The sequence below is a fragment of the Oxyura jamaicensis genome, chromosome 4 (genome assembly GCF_011077185.1).
Source record: "Oxyura jamaicensis isolate SHBP4307 breed ruddy duck chromosome 4, BPBGC_Ojam_1.0, whole genome shotgun sequence".
NCBI lineage: Eukaryota > Metazoa > Chordata > Aves > Anseriformes > Anatidae > Oxyura > Oxyura jamaicensis.
In genome coordinates, this window is record NC_048896.1 from 52,276,592 (window position 1) to 52,292,839 (window position 16,248).

General features: G+C 43.7%; 1 protein-coding gene and 1 long non-coding RNA gene across 10 annotated transcripts in view; both read right to left on the reverse strand.

Annotated features, from left to right (window-relative positions):
• Positions 1–568: 568 nt before the first annotated feature.
• LOC118166033 lies at positions 569–2,752 on the reverse strand. The gene is made up of 2 exons (XR_004750322.1): positions 964–2,752; positions 569–925 (listed from the first exon to the last, which is right to left on the reverse strand). It is a non-coding gene; the product is annotated as an uncharacterized LOC118166033 (long non-coding RNA).
• Positions 2,753–5,824: 3,072 nt separating this feature from the next.
• Positions 5,825–16,248, reverse strand: part of FAM160A1 (family with sequence similarity 160 member A1) — an 88,448-nt gene continuing 78,024 nt past the window's right edge. For 8 of the 9 annotated variants that reach the window (XM_035324576.1, XM_035324569.1, XM_035324573.1 and 5 more), the window contains 3 exons: positions 13,886–14,064; positions 13,472–13,610; positions 5,825–9,287 (listed from right to left, as the gene is read on the reverse strand). In XM_035324576.1, coding sequence (XP_035180467.1) covers positions 9,043–9,287; positions 13,472–13,610; positions 13,886–14,064 — 563 coding nt within the window. In that variant the 3' untranslated portion in view covers positions 5,825–9,042. Of the gene's footprint in view, positions 9,288–13,467; positions 13,611–13,885; positions 14,065–16,248 lie in introns of all 9 variants that reach the window. The other variant, XM_035324574.1, reaches the window with a different exon arrangement.

Below are 16,248 nucleotides of genomic sequence, written 5' to 3' on the forward strand. Positions count from 1 at the left end.
CTACAGCAAACTTTACATTTTAGAACTGGAGGTCTGTTCAACTCCTGCCACAGTAGGAAGAAACCAGAAGGCACAAGGGCTTCTGTGTGAAATCTCAAATCCTAATTTAAAGGTACTCCTGGGTGTAAAAAACACAACTGTTTCCAAAAGGTTGTCCTCCAAGGTTAATGCTTTTTGTTGCACAGCGATGCTGTTGTGCTGAGTTTATCCTCTATAGCAGTGGGTGCCTCTTGAAAAATAAATAAAGAGTTGAAAAGCACAACACTGTTTGGGACAGTAATAATTAAGCTGTATTTAAGAGAGGGAAGGCTCTCCGCTACTGTAGCATGGCTATTGCTGGTAAATGTCTTTCTTTTCAATGGTTATAACTTCGTAGCCACTCTTTTCCTAAATAATTAGACTTTGCTAATACAGCACAAAATCTGTTGAAAATCATGAGCCAAGTTCTATATGAGTACAGCATTAGATCTTGAATTGGATTTACTCTAAATCTCAACCTATTTTTCAACTCCACCTGCCAGACACAATGAATAACTAGTAAGATAGAAAGGGATAATTTTGATATTCCTTCTCTTTGAGGGAAGGCAAAGATCAGCCACAGCCTATAAATTTTGAACTATATTAAGAACCAGTCACTTGTTGAATTTTTAAACAAGTCTTCTGCAGACACACACAAAATGTAAATTTCTTTATGATAGGAAGAGAAGTGTTTTTGAGTCAGAGGAGTTCCAGATGATGGATCTTTTTAACATTTGTGGAGATACCAGCTATCAGCTTCGAAGCAGTCTGAGCTGGCAGCAGGACCTAGAGGTAGGAAAGCTCAGTGTGGCCAGCTCACATGGTTCTGACTACGGCAGCCTGCGGTAAAGGGCTCATCAGTCATGCAGCACCATCTTGATCAAACCCATACAACCAAAATTCATGCCTGCCAAGGGCCTGATACATCAGCCTAAATACCACCACCACCTCACTGTGTCCTAAATGGAGCTAAAGGCAAATTCTAAATATCCCAGAAGTAAACTTTATACTGAGCACAAGAGCAGCTTTGGCTTAGCTTTGTATAGCAATAGTCTGCAAAGCATATTAAAAGACAGAAGTAGCCTCAAGGAATTCAGTATTTGCTATTGCAAAGACTAAATAAATAATAATTAAAAAGCAACCACCCCCCAAAACCAGAGGACAGCTAGGTCCAGCAAGATAAAATGCAGAACCTGGCGATGAAGTGCTTAGTGTCAGCATGTGCTACAGACCAGGAGGCTGTTCTAAACACAGCTGTATCAAGGCTAGGAACTCGAGAATTAAGGTGGAGGCTTTGCCCCTAACTGGTAAGCCTTCCTTAGCCACAGCCGGGCTCCCTGAGCTACTGAGTGCAGGTGCCATCTGTGCAGCAGCACCAGGCAGGGTGAGTTAAGGACAGCTTCGTGCAGATTTTCAGCAGTAGCCGTCCATGAATAGAGGGACGAGGAAAATACTTGCAAATTAAAAGCTGACACCAGACACTGTCATGACAAGCTCATCTAACCGTTGAAAGTCCTGTAGGAGGTCACCCCTGAGGCAGAGAGATGATACTTACCATCCCCTATAGCTGAGGTATCCCATACCCGGGGCTGTGGAAGAGGAGAAGAAAGTTGACAAAAAAGATGCTGGCAAAGCTGAAGTAGCGAAGAAAGAATTTCTAGCGCTCAGCCTTGGCTGCAGAGTTTAATTTTAACTGTGTTAAAAATAGAAGCATATGATAGGAGCCTTAACTAAAAATTTACAGCTAGAGTATTCACACTGCAATTTCACTGCAGCCCCTCTCCACTCTGTGGCATGGCGTCACCGTGCTGCAATGTTCTCTTTTCTGTTCTGAGCACCCCTCTACCTACACACCCTCACAATCACTGACCTCAGCAGCACCTTCTCAGTAATTTATGGCCCTGTGTGTATACTTGACATGTAGAGTGGCTTTTATTCTCTTAAGCAAGTTAGGTTTTCCCCTCAACTCTCTCTTCTCAAACTGTTCAAGGTAGAAGGCAGAACAGTGTGCTGGTCTTTTTGCCCTCATCGCCTGCATCTTCCTTGCAATGCTGTTTACAAATACCACAAAGTTTGTTATATTACACTTCACATAACAGGCACATAAAACAAAGCTGCTGCAGACAGGAGGTCAAGATTTATCCCTCCGAATGCTCAGGAGCCTGCCTGCACTGGGCTGGCTGTTTGGTGCAAGTCTCGTCCCTGCCCCCAGCAAGATGTGGCAAACTTTCACATAAAACACGGAGAAAGAGAGAATTGTATTGCTACACAGTGTGAGGAAGGCAATAAAATCCCAAATCCTAAGTTGTCAAGGCCTGTGATTTGCTGTGCATTTTTCTGCCCATCGTGATGGCAAATTTAAACTCCAACTAGAAGAGTCTCTGGACCAAGCCAGACCAGTAATTAGGGGTCACTGCAGCAGGAACACAGAGCCGCCAGCAATGCTCCTCCTTTTCTGACTGTGCTCCAACACACGGCCCACGTCTGGCCTTACAGCCTGAATTTAACTGCACTACAGCAGAGCTTCAGTGGGGAGCAGGAGTGCCCGGCTGCTGCCATGAGACAAGAGGGATGCGAGTTCAGTTCAGGGGGCAACGCAGCTGTGTGTGGTCCTACTGAGCGCTGAGCCAGCCTTCACAGGCACTTAGTCCCAGCCCCCAGACCTCCTGTGGGGCCTTCAGGCATTACACAGTTGTTTGTATGTACAGGTGGAGAGGGGCCCTCACCCTCCTGTCCTTCCCTTTCTCCACATGTGTCTGAGCACCAACCTACAGCCGCCAAGTGACTCCATCTCCCGTGATGTCTGCTCCCCCAGAAGAGTGCCCGACACAGGCAGCCCGGTGCCCCGGGCCACATCCACCGCCTCATCACCGCAGCCTTTGGAGGACAGCCTGGGGCTGGGGCTGCAGAGCTGGGGCTGCCACAAGCCCATCCTAGTGAGTGCACTCGAGGGCCAACAGTTTCACCCTGGGGAGCGCTCCCTCCACTCACAGCCATTATGCGTTACCCAGAGTGAGATCTCTCCTGACATGCTGCTACCTCAACCACAGTTTGAATTACCATAAGCAGCTACACCCACAAAGCTGGCGTAACCACCAGCAAGTTACATTTTGCCTCCTCATTCCTAAAGCTTGTATTTTCAGACTGGTCTTAGAGGCGCTCAGACGCTGCTGTTGCCACACTGGAGTTTTAAGACAGACGCTAAGCGGCGCCTGGACACCGGGAAGCACCAGTAGCGGCACAAGGCCTCGGCTCAAGGTGCAGCAAGGAGTGCCAAGATCCAGCACCTCCCTGCCCTCGGAGGATGGACAGGAGGGCATTTTGTCCAAGCCCCGGCCAAGCTGCCGCAGCAGCGCTCAGCCAAACACAGTTTAGCTGTCCTGGATTTAACTCGTTATTTTTTTGGTCTCAATCCAAGCTAGTTATTTTAGAAGCAGACCGCAATAAAATACAGCTGCTGTGGAATTGGCTTCATCGGAACTGGAAGTTTGCAGGTATTCAGTCCACAATACCTAATTGTATGCAGGCACTCTGCCGAAGCACCAGAGAAAGTTATTTGGTTGAGAACTGCAGCCTTTGCACAAAAGTTCCGTCAGGGCTTTAAGCCCAGAGACTTCAGTCTTAATTTAATCCAGCTGCCACACAAGAACCATTATAATCAATGAACAAAAAGAAGATTTGCACAGTCAGCAACAAAACGCCACTCTAAGTACCTACACGTTTAAGAATACAAGTAATGCTCCTATTCATAAATAAGAGGCTTCCAACTGAGCATGTAACAAATGAAGTACGTTGATGCAGGGCCACAACGTGTTCAGAAAAGCTGGGGGCCCCTGGAAAATTAAGTACATTTACTCAGAGTCGGGTTTTCACAGCTAACAAAGTCACCGAAGTAGCACTGCATTCTGTGGCTGCCTTCGGTCTGACAGCTGGCACTGCTGTCCTATTATCTGCATACCTATTTATGCAAGTCTGACACCACACTAACAAGGAGCAATTTTTACCCTCCTTCACACAGTTCTGGTCCAAAACATGACTGGGCAGCGCTACCCAACTGGACAGTTACCATAGGATACTGTCAGATCCATTTCTTCAGGTTTGCCACAAGCTTTTTCTTTCTGGTCCCTGTTAAGTGAGGACAACGCAAATGTAAATTTTTGCTGCGTTTCACACAGATGCAAGTGCCCCCTGCTACTCTGCGGTGTTTTACCTCTGGTTTTCTCATTAGCCTGCGCAGCCTGGGTGTCAGGTACCCTAATTCTGCTGGAAATGTTCAAAACGTGCAAGGAAGAACATACTGTAATTAGCTAAATCAGATCTGGACACAGCAGCAACGTTACTGTACTGTGCCAGAGGCATCGGAGTCAAAAGAAAAGAAAGAAGAAAACGCCAGTATTCTCTCGTAACTGCAGGTGCAGTTTAAATGTTACAAACTTAATAGGAGCTGTCATAAAAACTGCAGGCATGACATAGCAATTTCAGTAAATACAGCACAGTAAATTGCTTATTAAATCAAGCTGCCCTCAAACAGGAGCTGTGGCTACAAATTTAAATGATACAATGACATAATTTCACCGCACCAAATCACACAGCTCCCATCCTTTTCCTCTCAACCCTGAGATTTTAGAGCTTCCTAGAGGAGCTGAAAAACCTTCCTGAAGCACGAAACCTTCTGCGAGGCATAAACGCAGCACACAAAAGGGGAGCGAACGCTTGTGCGCTGTGCTAGATGGTCCGCTTCTCTTGGTAAATAGGACTTAACCTCTTGAACCTAAATCCTTGGACTCGGCAGGATGCTGTAAGTTTGTTTGCAAATGTTTTTCTCAGAAGGAGTGTGCAGACCACTCAGGCATCGCGCCTGGGCCAAAGAGCAATTAGAGTTGTGCTGATGGCAGAAACACCGCTCAGCCTTACTGTCTGCCAGTTCTGTTCCCATTCAAAAGCGAGGCTCCTGCCCATGTCTCTAGCCCACCCCAGTCACTGGGGTTTTCTTCCATTCCAGGAAATTTACCAGCCTTGTTAAAAACATCAGATCGAGTCTGAAAGGGAAGTGCATGAAGTCCAGACATTACCCGCACAAACAAGGGAGTGCATCTTTCACGTCTGGAACTGCGATGCCAATCAACACCTTGGTCTCCTTTAAAATCCCCGATTTTCCTTTATGGCACATAGGGGAAAGGCCAAATTTAAGCAGGGCCAACAACACAGCGCACGAATTGCAACTGACGTGTATATTCAGAGATCAGCACATGCAAAGGGTGACGCTGCTTTGAATGAAAGCTGCTGAGTACATCAGCCCAATTAATAGGAAACACGTCTGTGTGTGCTGAGCCTAAACTACAGGGCATCCACAATGGGTGAAAGGTAAAAGAGAATGACGGCAACTGTTCTAAGACACAAAGCGTTCACCTTACAGGTAGGTTGCAAGAAAATAGCAGGTTGAAAGAGCAGGAAAGATTCCTTGCTAGAGCAGAACAGCTTAAAACCACACTGAAAGGCTGCATCATTGAAAATGTGGCACTCACAGTTTGAAATGTATAACAGGAGACTGGAAATGAGCTTTGGTATCACTGAGCCACCACCTGCAGGTTTTGGAATAGATCTGCCAACCCCAGGGCACTTCATTCGTGACCGATGCTGAGACAACTTGCAGAAGGGGACTACTCCAGCGACACACACGTGAACGTGGGGAGATCCGGATCGTGGAACACCTCACTCCTGGAAAGAGCAACATAACACTGTGTCCTCCAGCGGTGTACCGGCCGGACTGCATAGACCAGAGGCATAATTTATTAATATATATTTTTTGTTGCTTTGAAAAAAAAGATGTCTCGTTGGTGAGAGACGGGATAATACATTAGCTAACTGGAGGGAAGGAGCTTATTAAACAAGCATTTAGCTGAAGAACTTGCGCACAAAAAGGTGATTCATCTCTAAGGATCAACATTTTCAAGATAAATCACAGGTTCTGCATTTTGAAGACAGGAAGATGTAATTCCTGCCAATATTTTTTCACTGGGTGCTGACATTATGCTTCTGTCACAGCTGAGTCATAGCTGTAAGCCCCACTCAGCTCAGGAACCAAGAAATACAACGTTTCACATACAATGGTCATTTTTATGGTCCTGAGCCAGGGTCACTGCACTCATCCCCCTCTTCCTTTTGGGGAGCTGACAGATAGGTTTCCCTCTTACAAGGGGACACTGTGTACAGACAGTTGTGACCTTTCAGCAAGAAGTCCTCTACATCACTCCAAAGGCTGTCATTATTCTCCTGCACCTGCCTTTATCCTCTTCCAGGAGGGAAAACCCTCCCCTCTCTCAAATTTACAGGTGCTTTTTTGAGCAGTCCAAATTTTAAAATCCCCATGTAGCTTAATAGCCCTGCTGAGATTAACAGTGCCATGACTTTGCACATTTGTTGAAAACACCAGTTAAAATTAACAATCTCAAAAGAAATCACTCCTACCCAGCCAACAAAGATTGTTGTTTCAGAATAACAACAAGGGAAGGGAGTGTTCACACAGTAACCTCACTGCCTTGAGCGCCGGTCTGCAGAATTGATTTTCCTTTTCTTTTTTTTTAAAGGAATCCTCCTTTAAAAAACAAAGGGATTACTTTTGCAATTTAGTACATGATTCTGAACCACTAGAAGTGAGCTGATCACATTTATTCAGTACTTCTTCTCTTGCTCACAAAGTTCCTACCAGAAGAGGCGAGGAGCACAGCACACCCTGCCCTACACCCACAATGCTGAAACACTCTCCACACATAATGCCACCAAACTCCTTCAGGCCAGGCCTGCATGAAAGACAGCATGAGTACAGCGTGAAAGACAGCACTTCGGGTAATAGCAGGAGTGGAGGAAGAGCCCATCATTCCCCAGGATGACATAAAATATCTTAATTAGCTCATCTCTCATTCACAACAGCAATGCAGGGGAAAAAAGAAAAGGGAAGAGCTCTCCCAAGCCTGGATAACTGAGACTTAAGGAGAAAAAAATATATATAAAGGAAAAAAAAAAATAAAGCTTTGGCTTCAGCTTCCACAGAAGCTTGTGAAGTGAAACAGGACCACGTGGAGGTCAGAAGGTGATTTACAGGATGGCAATGCAATGGTGCTTAAAAAAAATAGACAAGTTAGAAGTGAAAGCAAACCAGAGAATCAGCCAGGAAGCAACATGGCCCCCAGCCATGGTCGAAGTGAAGACTGTACAGCAAACAAGCAAAGACAGACCCAGAGAAATTCTTGAGGTGATTTTGTTAGAGGTACACTTTGGGATTTTTTTCGTTAGAATTGCCTACAGCAGTCTGACAATGAATGCTTCTCACAGTTGTAGATGAAAGGTACATTTTTTTTTTTCAGAAGCATCTAAAGGATTTAGGAGCTTAAATTGCACAGCAAGGTCCACAAGAATTGACCTGTAATTAATTAGACTCTTCTGGGGTGGTTTTGTTGTTTTGTTTTTAACCAAGTGTTCTTTACTATCATAAGCTTTCCCCAAGCAATCTCTGAGGTGTGTTTGGAAATTGGGATGCGATTAACTGAAGTATCCCAGTGTTATAGAATTACAGTAAGCAAAACTAACACGCACGAGTGTTATTTCTGATTTCTGGTTCTTCAGGTTTTCTGGAGAGGCTGTTAAGTTTCTTTCCTGGAAAAAGGGGGTTTAAGGCTTTCTTGAACTAAACACCCCTTTATGTAGCCAGCTACAGCAGAGTGGAAGCACAATTATGCTACTGAGATAAGATGGAATGCAGTGGTGATGCACCAATTCATCATGCTTGGGTTCTTCTAATGAAGCCCATTACTCACAGAAGAGAATTTTCTCGAGCAGTTAGTCACCAGCAGACAGCTTTCCCTGTTACTGCTTCCTTTCCTGCAGCTGGTGAATAGTCTGGTCCTCCCCTCACTATCCCGAAAGTGCAATATTAGGAAAAGTCAACACCTAAATTAAAAGTAAACAAACAGTATTCAACTTTCCCTTAACCGAAAAAATGAACAATAAAACAGAACAGCTTTCAGGAGCAAGCCAACCTTTTTCATTAAAAAAAAAAAAAAAAAGACAAAACCAGCCTGCTGTCCTTTTAATACTACTGAAAGATATTGAATACCTTTCCTTAGCTTATTAAAATAAGCATAAAAACAAACTACAAATTAATTACCGCTTGCATAGACACGTTTTGTTTTGTACTTTGTGCAAATCTTACTAAATAAGGCATGCTTGAGAGTTTAGGTAGCAATGCAGTAGTTATCAAAGAATGCTGAGGAACTGCAAGGAAAATTCCAGGCAGTCTGCAATCCACATCCACTTACACAGTTCATTTGACTTCAAAGACCAACAGCTGATAGCTGCAGATCTGTCTGCAACATAAGGCAACACGGCATGTGTAGGGTCCGGCACCTGCTTTCGACTAGTCATGGGTTTAACACACAGATCGCTTGAATTCACAAACCTGAGCCACCAGTTAAAGAGGGCTTTTCGGAGGTAAGAACCCCATCTCATGGAAAAGGAGAGAAAGGGGGGAGGAGGGCAGAGACATGGAGAAGCACAGCTCCTCACAGAAAGGGATTTTGTGCAGATTTTACCCCAAACTTTGTCCATGGAGCTATGTTTTTCCAGACAAACCACTGTCTAACAACCTTTCGAGAAGAGAATTTCTGGAGCAGAAAAAGCTAAAACATTTGCCTCTCCTAGCCAACAAGTAACCTACAAGTGCCTATTGCAGAAATTCATCAGGAATCAGTGACATTGAAGAAGTGCAGCTGTATAAAGAGAAGAGGAACTAGGAAGCTGCAGTAAGAGCAGTATCAGGGATCTCTAAAATAAGTTACGTAGCACAGAGGGAAATTATGAGACCCAATATAAGGTAATGTGGAATGACATTTTGCCTCTCTCTCCCCCCTCCAAATCAAGTATTATCAGGAAATATTGAAGTACAACCTTCTTTTGTAAGCAGCTTTGCATTTAAAAAAAATCTGTTTAAACTCCAAAAGCATTTTAAAACCATGTTTAAAAACCCTCCTAATAATAATCCTCAAAATCCCCCAGTATTTTGTAACATAAAACGGAGTGTTCCTGCGCAAGAGCTGCCAGCTCCTTCAGGAACTCCGGGAAAAGGGCAGCTGCCAGGACAGCATTCCTCACGTGCGCAGGAAGGCTGGGATGAGCCAGGCCCCTTTTTCCTTTATGTCCCAGGAAAGGCTGGAGTACAGCTGGGGAAGCTTCGGAGAGGTTCCTTCCTTTCCCTGTGCCGTGCTGGACGTTACCTAAAGCCAGGAAGAGGGTGGGGAGGAATAAAAAAACCAGTATGTTAAGCACACAGTATTTGTACAGCAACCAAACGCAGTTTGCAAGGATTGTGTTCAGAGCTGTAGTTTACAGCACCCGGACTGCACAGGCAGATACTCCACTAATCCGAAGTTTTTAAGTTCTACACGGCCTGATTCTATTGCATTTTTTATTAGCCATCTTTCCCCAGGTTATATATTATTCAGCTGCAGCTCTGATGAGAGAAATATGTGGGCAGAAGAGTCATCAAGGGAAAGAGTAATATGGATTTACTTTATGAAATAGATAATATCTACCATTAGACCCAGCATGGTTTCCTCAGTTTAAAATACTATTCTCTGGCCCTCCCCCAGATCAAAATACCACTCGGCTCCACTTTGCTCTCTCCTCCCCCCATGAATCACTGTCTAAGCGGGCTTGAAGCCAAGTTATCAAAATTGCCACGGGAGTCTGAAGCAAGCTGGAGACTAAGGGAAAAAAAAAAATGAAATTTTGATTTTCCTACAGCTGTAGCTCCTGCCAACTTACTTATACTCCTTGTAAAGCAGCAAAATATTAAAAAAAAAAAAAGGAAGAAAAAAGAACAAGTAAAAACCACCATGTGATCTGCACAGCACAGAGAGCTATATGATCTCTGATGGCAGAGTTCAGGGGATCGGGGCTCAAACATCAGGACGCATGGAATTACAGAGACAGCAGCACTTAAAGTTCAGTCAAGTGCTCCTTGTTTCATCCTGAAGCAGAGCTGCACTTTAATTAAATGCTATTCAGTAAAAACTAAAAAGGTGACAAAATTTAACACTGATGGAAATAAATACCTTACAAAGAAAAATTAACTTGCACAACTCCCTGCCACGAGATGTCACTGAGGCCAGGATCTCAGCCAGATAGCATCCTGTCTAACTTACAAGTGGATGTTCTCATTAGTTGTATACGCAAATCATTAAACACACACACAAGACCTAGAACCAACCAACGAAACAAACAAAACCCCACCCTGTCATATTAACTCACGTACTGCGGATAAGCCCAACACGACAAGACTGCATTAAGGAGAGGTTTCCCTTGAAGCACAGGCAGTTTATACTAAAACAATTCCGTCCCACGTTACGTGAACCTTTTTCTGAAACATCTGCAAGCAGCTAACGGGGGTACCCCACGTGAATGCCTCCCTCGATGTGGCAGAGCAATTCCTCTGTTCAACAGCTCTGCGCTTGGGTTTCTTTCCTGTAGCTCTCCTCCGGCATTGTGGCATCACTGTATGCTTTCAACTACTCAAAATAAATTTTAATCTTAATCATCTAACAGAGTTATACTTTTCTTGAGTTTCAAAAAACCTTTCCAACTGCAGACTTATCAATCATTCATACTGTTATTCTACAAATTTCTGTCTACTAGAGACACAGTACAGGAATTTCAGTTCTGTGGAAAATTCTGACTGTGGGAGGAAAAACAACTTAAATTATGAATTACAATCAAAAGATGAAGTTTTGAGCTTCCCTTGAAGATTTTCTTTTAGATTCTCTTACAATCTCAAAACGTTTCATAATTAATATCAAGTATTTTAAATAGTTTAGCCAATATGACCAGAACATTACTGTGCTTTGAAAGCTTTTTTTTTCTTAAACTCTTCCCTTCATAAAGCATCAAAATTGACACAGTTCAACAAAAAACATCTTGATTTAAACTTTTTATATACTTATATTAAAAAAAGGAAAGCAGAGGAAGCTGGTCAAGGGATCAGAGATTTGACTTTTTTCTTCAACCAAGATTGTCCACTTCTTCCTGCCGTCAGAATGCAAACTGAATCATGAAATTGAGAAAATGAGCACTCTGGCGATAGCGTTACTAATGCACTGAAAAAAGGGCAGCATTTCATATGGGACCTACATCATGAAACTCTACATATCTAACCCTAACCCCAACTACTGTGTAAGCCAGCCATATAGTACTGCAAGCAGAAAATAACAAATCAGCCTTTCCTGCTCAAATGCTTTTAGAGGCTGTCACTCTCAAAAGAAGGAAAAGGCTTTGGAATGTTTCATGTTTACATTTTCTTTCCCCATTAAATCTGGCTTGTGTTTTTCAGATGCAAATTCTGTAGGTGGCCTGTTACGCTCAGGCCTTTAGAGAAAACTTGGGGGTTTATTCATCGCTTCTGTTTGGGGAAGAAACCCCCCAGAGAACAGCTAATGCTTTATTAGCTTGAATGTCACCTGTGAGCACCACACAAGAATCCTATATGAGTTCCTCATTCTTTTTCATTTACCGTTAGCATAGCAGTTCCTGCCTTGCCCTTGCACATTTAATCAACACAATGACCTGCTGTGTGTCGAAGGACCAGTGAGCCAACTTGCCCCAGGAATTACAGTTTGATTGCGTGCATCACCAGCCTTGTTGGGAACCAAATCTGCAGTTACCCAGACATTTATTTACTCTCCATCTATTTGTCAAGAGGTACCTTCCTTACAGGGGTTGCCACAAGACAGAAGAAAATGTACCAACAGAGTGACTAAGCAGCCTTGTTTTGAGATCTTAAACAATGACCCGCATGAGTCAGCCTGGCATATTCTGAAGCCCACAGAAGAAAACTGACGTAAAATAGGAAGTACAAATAAATGCCCCAAATTACTCTGTTATTTAACTGAGATACGACTAACCAGCACTGAAAACTCTTAAGTGCAAAGCTTGCGAGTTTTCTCAGACAGATGAATTTCTGTTGGGAACACATTACATAAAAATTCCTACTTCCAGCACCTGAAAAAAAGGACATTTAATGTTGCCTCCTAATCTTGTCTCCCACGTGCCAGCTACATCGTCACCTAATTGTACGGCTTTCTAATCTGTGGTACCAGAATGTAGAGCCTAAGCCCCTACCGATACTTGCAACACCCAGCTCATTTACAGCACGCACCTTCTACAGGCTAATTCTTCGAGAGGCAGCCTGGGCGAGATCGTAATTTTGCAAAATAGATGTGCTGCAAGCCACACAAACACACACTGTGCTGACTAGCAACTAGGTAAATTATTGTTCAGAGCCTTGAAAAATGAAAACACAATTAAGAAGGCACGTAAGTCCTGCCTTGCACACCTCTGGAAATCCAAGGAAAACATCAACATCTTTACAGAGGTCTAGGCAAGGCAGGACGAGCATTACTGATTCCAAATGATGCATAAGAACAACTGTAAACGCAGCCTCTTGCACCCTGGTGCACCTCTGGTCACAGCTCTCACTACATTCTATGCATTCTCATCACATGGGAATTACTTGTTTTGGTGGTGGTGGTAGGTTTCTTTGTTGATTTGTTTTAACGAAAACCTGCACCCCAACCTTGCCTGCTCAGCAACAAGCTGAGAACCCACATACTACCAGGGCAGGGCCCCTGACTCTACCAGTCACCCAGCCACTTCTGGAAATTTCTTAATTAGAATGTAAGATTCTTCATTTTGTTCATTTTTATTAGCTTCCCTCACTGCAGTGTAAGTACTGTTAACTGTTAAGACAGGTGTAGCACACGCTGTCCTTGACAAGCAGCAGATGTTGCAAAGTCCCCTGGAAAGCTGGGGTAATACCTGCTTATCTCCCTGCTGCGCTTGAAGTGTCCTGACTTATATCCCCCCATTTATTTTTATGTTTTATGTTTTCATTCCAGAAAGCACATTTGAAGTTTTCTGGCTCATCTCTATCTCGCTCAGTTGAAGCCCAAGCTATGATATGAAGCCTTATTCAATTGTTACCAAAACCAATTTATTCTGGATTTCTGTCCTCCCTACATTTATCAAAAAAAAAAAAAACAACAATGACTAGCAGAAGGTCAGGCTAAAAATAAAATGAAATCATGCACATATGCCACCTCACCTCATGCCTTGAAAGCAAGTTTGTTTACGGCCAAACTGACAGCAAGCCAAGCAAGAGCTGATTTTGTTACTCCTTTAAACAGACATTTTCTGTAGCAACGACATAGTAAAAGCTTCTAAAGAGCAAAGAATATCCAAATACACTGTGGCCTACTGAGGATCATCAGTTTCCAGTCAGAACGGTACATCTGGCTAATGGCATTTATAATGCACCACACCTACTTTTAATCATGCTGCAGCAAATGGGAGAGGTAACTGGTGAGTCATTCCACCCAGCACTCCTCCGAGTGCGGTTAACATTTACCTTTGGTTAGCAGTTCCTCGGCTGCATCAGACATGTCCACGCGAAAAAGCAAGTACTGCTGGGCCTCCAGGAGAAGACCTGGGAAGTCTTTTTCAATGGAAGCAAAATGTTCAATTTTATTTTTCACAGATGCCAGCACCTGCCAAAACAAGAGCAACGATTACTTTTTACTCCCTTGCTCCCTGTGCAACCACAGCTTGAATACTCGGGCTTTCTCTAGATGCATTAAAGATGAGTTGCAATGAACGCTATGGCCATGCAGAATTTCCAGTTCTGTGCACAAAAGATCATTCAAACACTGAAATGAGGCACAAGGCTCTCAGGTGGGTGGAGAACAGGTGGAACAGAAAAGAGCTGAAGTTTAACAAGACACCAAGAATACTGTTCCAATAGGCATGACTTGTGGTCAAATACCTGGTAAAGTGACCGCACGCTAGGCTGAAACACCATGTTGGTGTTGAGCAGAAAGGAGCGAAGAAGAGGCTGTGGATAACTCGCCAGCTGGGTAATAATCCCAATAAGCAGCAAATTTACATGCAAGGAATTCTCCAGCATGTTCTCCAGCTTTGACAACACCACGCTGATAAACGGTCCTGAAAGAAAAGGAGAAGGAATCAATGCCTTTGTTTTCGTAGAAGAAAAATCCTAAGATCCAGGAAATAAGCATGGAAAAGGAACTTTGATCATTATAACCAACCAAATCAGACCTCCTACATGCTAATAAAAGCCAGCGAGGAGAAAAAAAAAGCATAACTGAACAGACGCAATAGAGTTAAGGGAGATGTTAAAAGCTTTCATGAGTAGGAGCGTTTGAGCAGCTAGCCACTTACAGCATATTTAACATACACAACCATTCTACTTTGCATATGCCAATAAGGATTTAGCCTCATGTGTTATGGTCTGTCATTCCATGCCTTTTGAAGTTCATCAGAATGGTACCGCTGAAGAATCTGTCCTTTTTACTGGCATTGTGCCTTATTTCCACAGAAGGACTCAGCAAAGTAAATTATAGCCAGATAGTCTTATCAAAAATCTGTGCTCTTGTAAAGAAAATCCAAAAATGCTACTCTAAACATAACATCAAAACCCGCAATAGCTCACATCACAAGAAAATGCATTTTCAGCACTGCGAACAGTCACACAAAGCAGGGAAGATATTAAGATAGATTTATAAGCAAAATTATTTGTAAAAGTAGTCTTTATCATATAAATGTCAGCAATAAATAATAGCTTTAGCTTGTGCATTCACGTTGGAGGATAACCACTGAAATACAGAGGCATTTACCACCAGGGTACAAAACCCTGTAGCGCTCAAGCTTAACAAACCTGCCCAAAGGTGAGCATGCCTTTCCCCAGATCATACGTACTGCGGGATGGCACTGCCGGTGGGGTGCTTGAGGGGTGACCTGATCACAAGTAAAGCGCTGGGAACAGCCCTCATCCCACAGCCAGCCCCACCAAGCGATTCTGAGTGCGTAACCCCTCAGGGAAACCAGGGAAACCCCTGGGTGACAGGGTCACAGCGTGACAAACACTCAGTATCCACCCTAGGTCCCAGCACAAGACACACGCCACCGGCACTTTTGGGGCGAAGAAGGCGGGCATAATCCTAGCCCATTCCTGCTCCCTCAGCTTGCAACTGTGGTGCCAGCGCAACAGCAAGGATCAGATCACAAGTGCCTGCACTGCCGCTTCTCCTAAAAGAGCCCCACTAAAGGCTGCAGTCTATTATGTTTTATAGTGACTGCGAGTACAAAGCAAGCGCTCCCCGGAGAGCAATCCTTCATGGCTAACGCCGGCACAGCTCCGCACACAAGAGGGAAGGTAGGAGGGCCAGCGTAGGTGAGATTTATGTAGCTGCTACCTTTTAACCACCATGTCAACCATCAGAGCGAAGGCTGGTATCACATCCTGCAGGAATCCCCCCGGCCTGGGGATACAACAGAGCAGACTGAAAACCCTTCTGTTGAGATGGTTTCCTCCTGTCCCAACATAACCTACTGCTTCCCGCTCTCCTGTCCATGGAGACACTTTCACAGAGCTCCTGAGGACCACAGTGCAACGGGAGCTCTCCTCTATCAGGAGGGGTTGCAGTGGAGGCAGCTGAGGTAGCTCACAGTTCCTCTCCTGTAGGTCAAACTTCAAGTCTGAGTAGGTAAAGCTGAAGTTAGACATCTGTAACAAATGCTGGGTGCCATTCTGACAGCAGTTACCAACACAAAATTCTCAGTGGTAGAGTGACGTATCTTCAAGAAATTATTAGAATACAAATCAGAGGAACTAAGAATTTGCAAGCCTGGTAAGAAGTGGAGTAAACCAATGAAAGTACAAAAAAATATATTCTTTTCCTGACTTTATCTCCACGTGGCCATGAAGTCAAGCACTGATTTATGGGGAGAACAAACAAACAAATCTGTGATGCGCTAAGTTCCTGTTCCTGAACATCACATTCTTTCTTGCTCCAGGGCAAACAGGGATGATTGTGGTTTTTAAGTTTTTAACCTTAAATTGGATTTTTTTAAAAAAAAAAAAAAAAAAAAGAAAGAAATTTCAACTTTTAAATTGAATATAGACATCAGTGGGACATTTTCTTCATAGATCTGTGAGCCTGAAGAGAGCATCTTTGTACTGCTAAGAGTTACTGGGTGTGAGAACCTCTGTCTGGTTAGCTGATTCTGCAGCGGGAAGCCCCATCCCATGACAACATCCCAAAAATTGAAAGCATCCGAAAATCTTTATCCTACACATCTACATACATAATGTAGCACTCCACATTA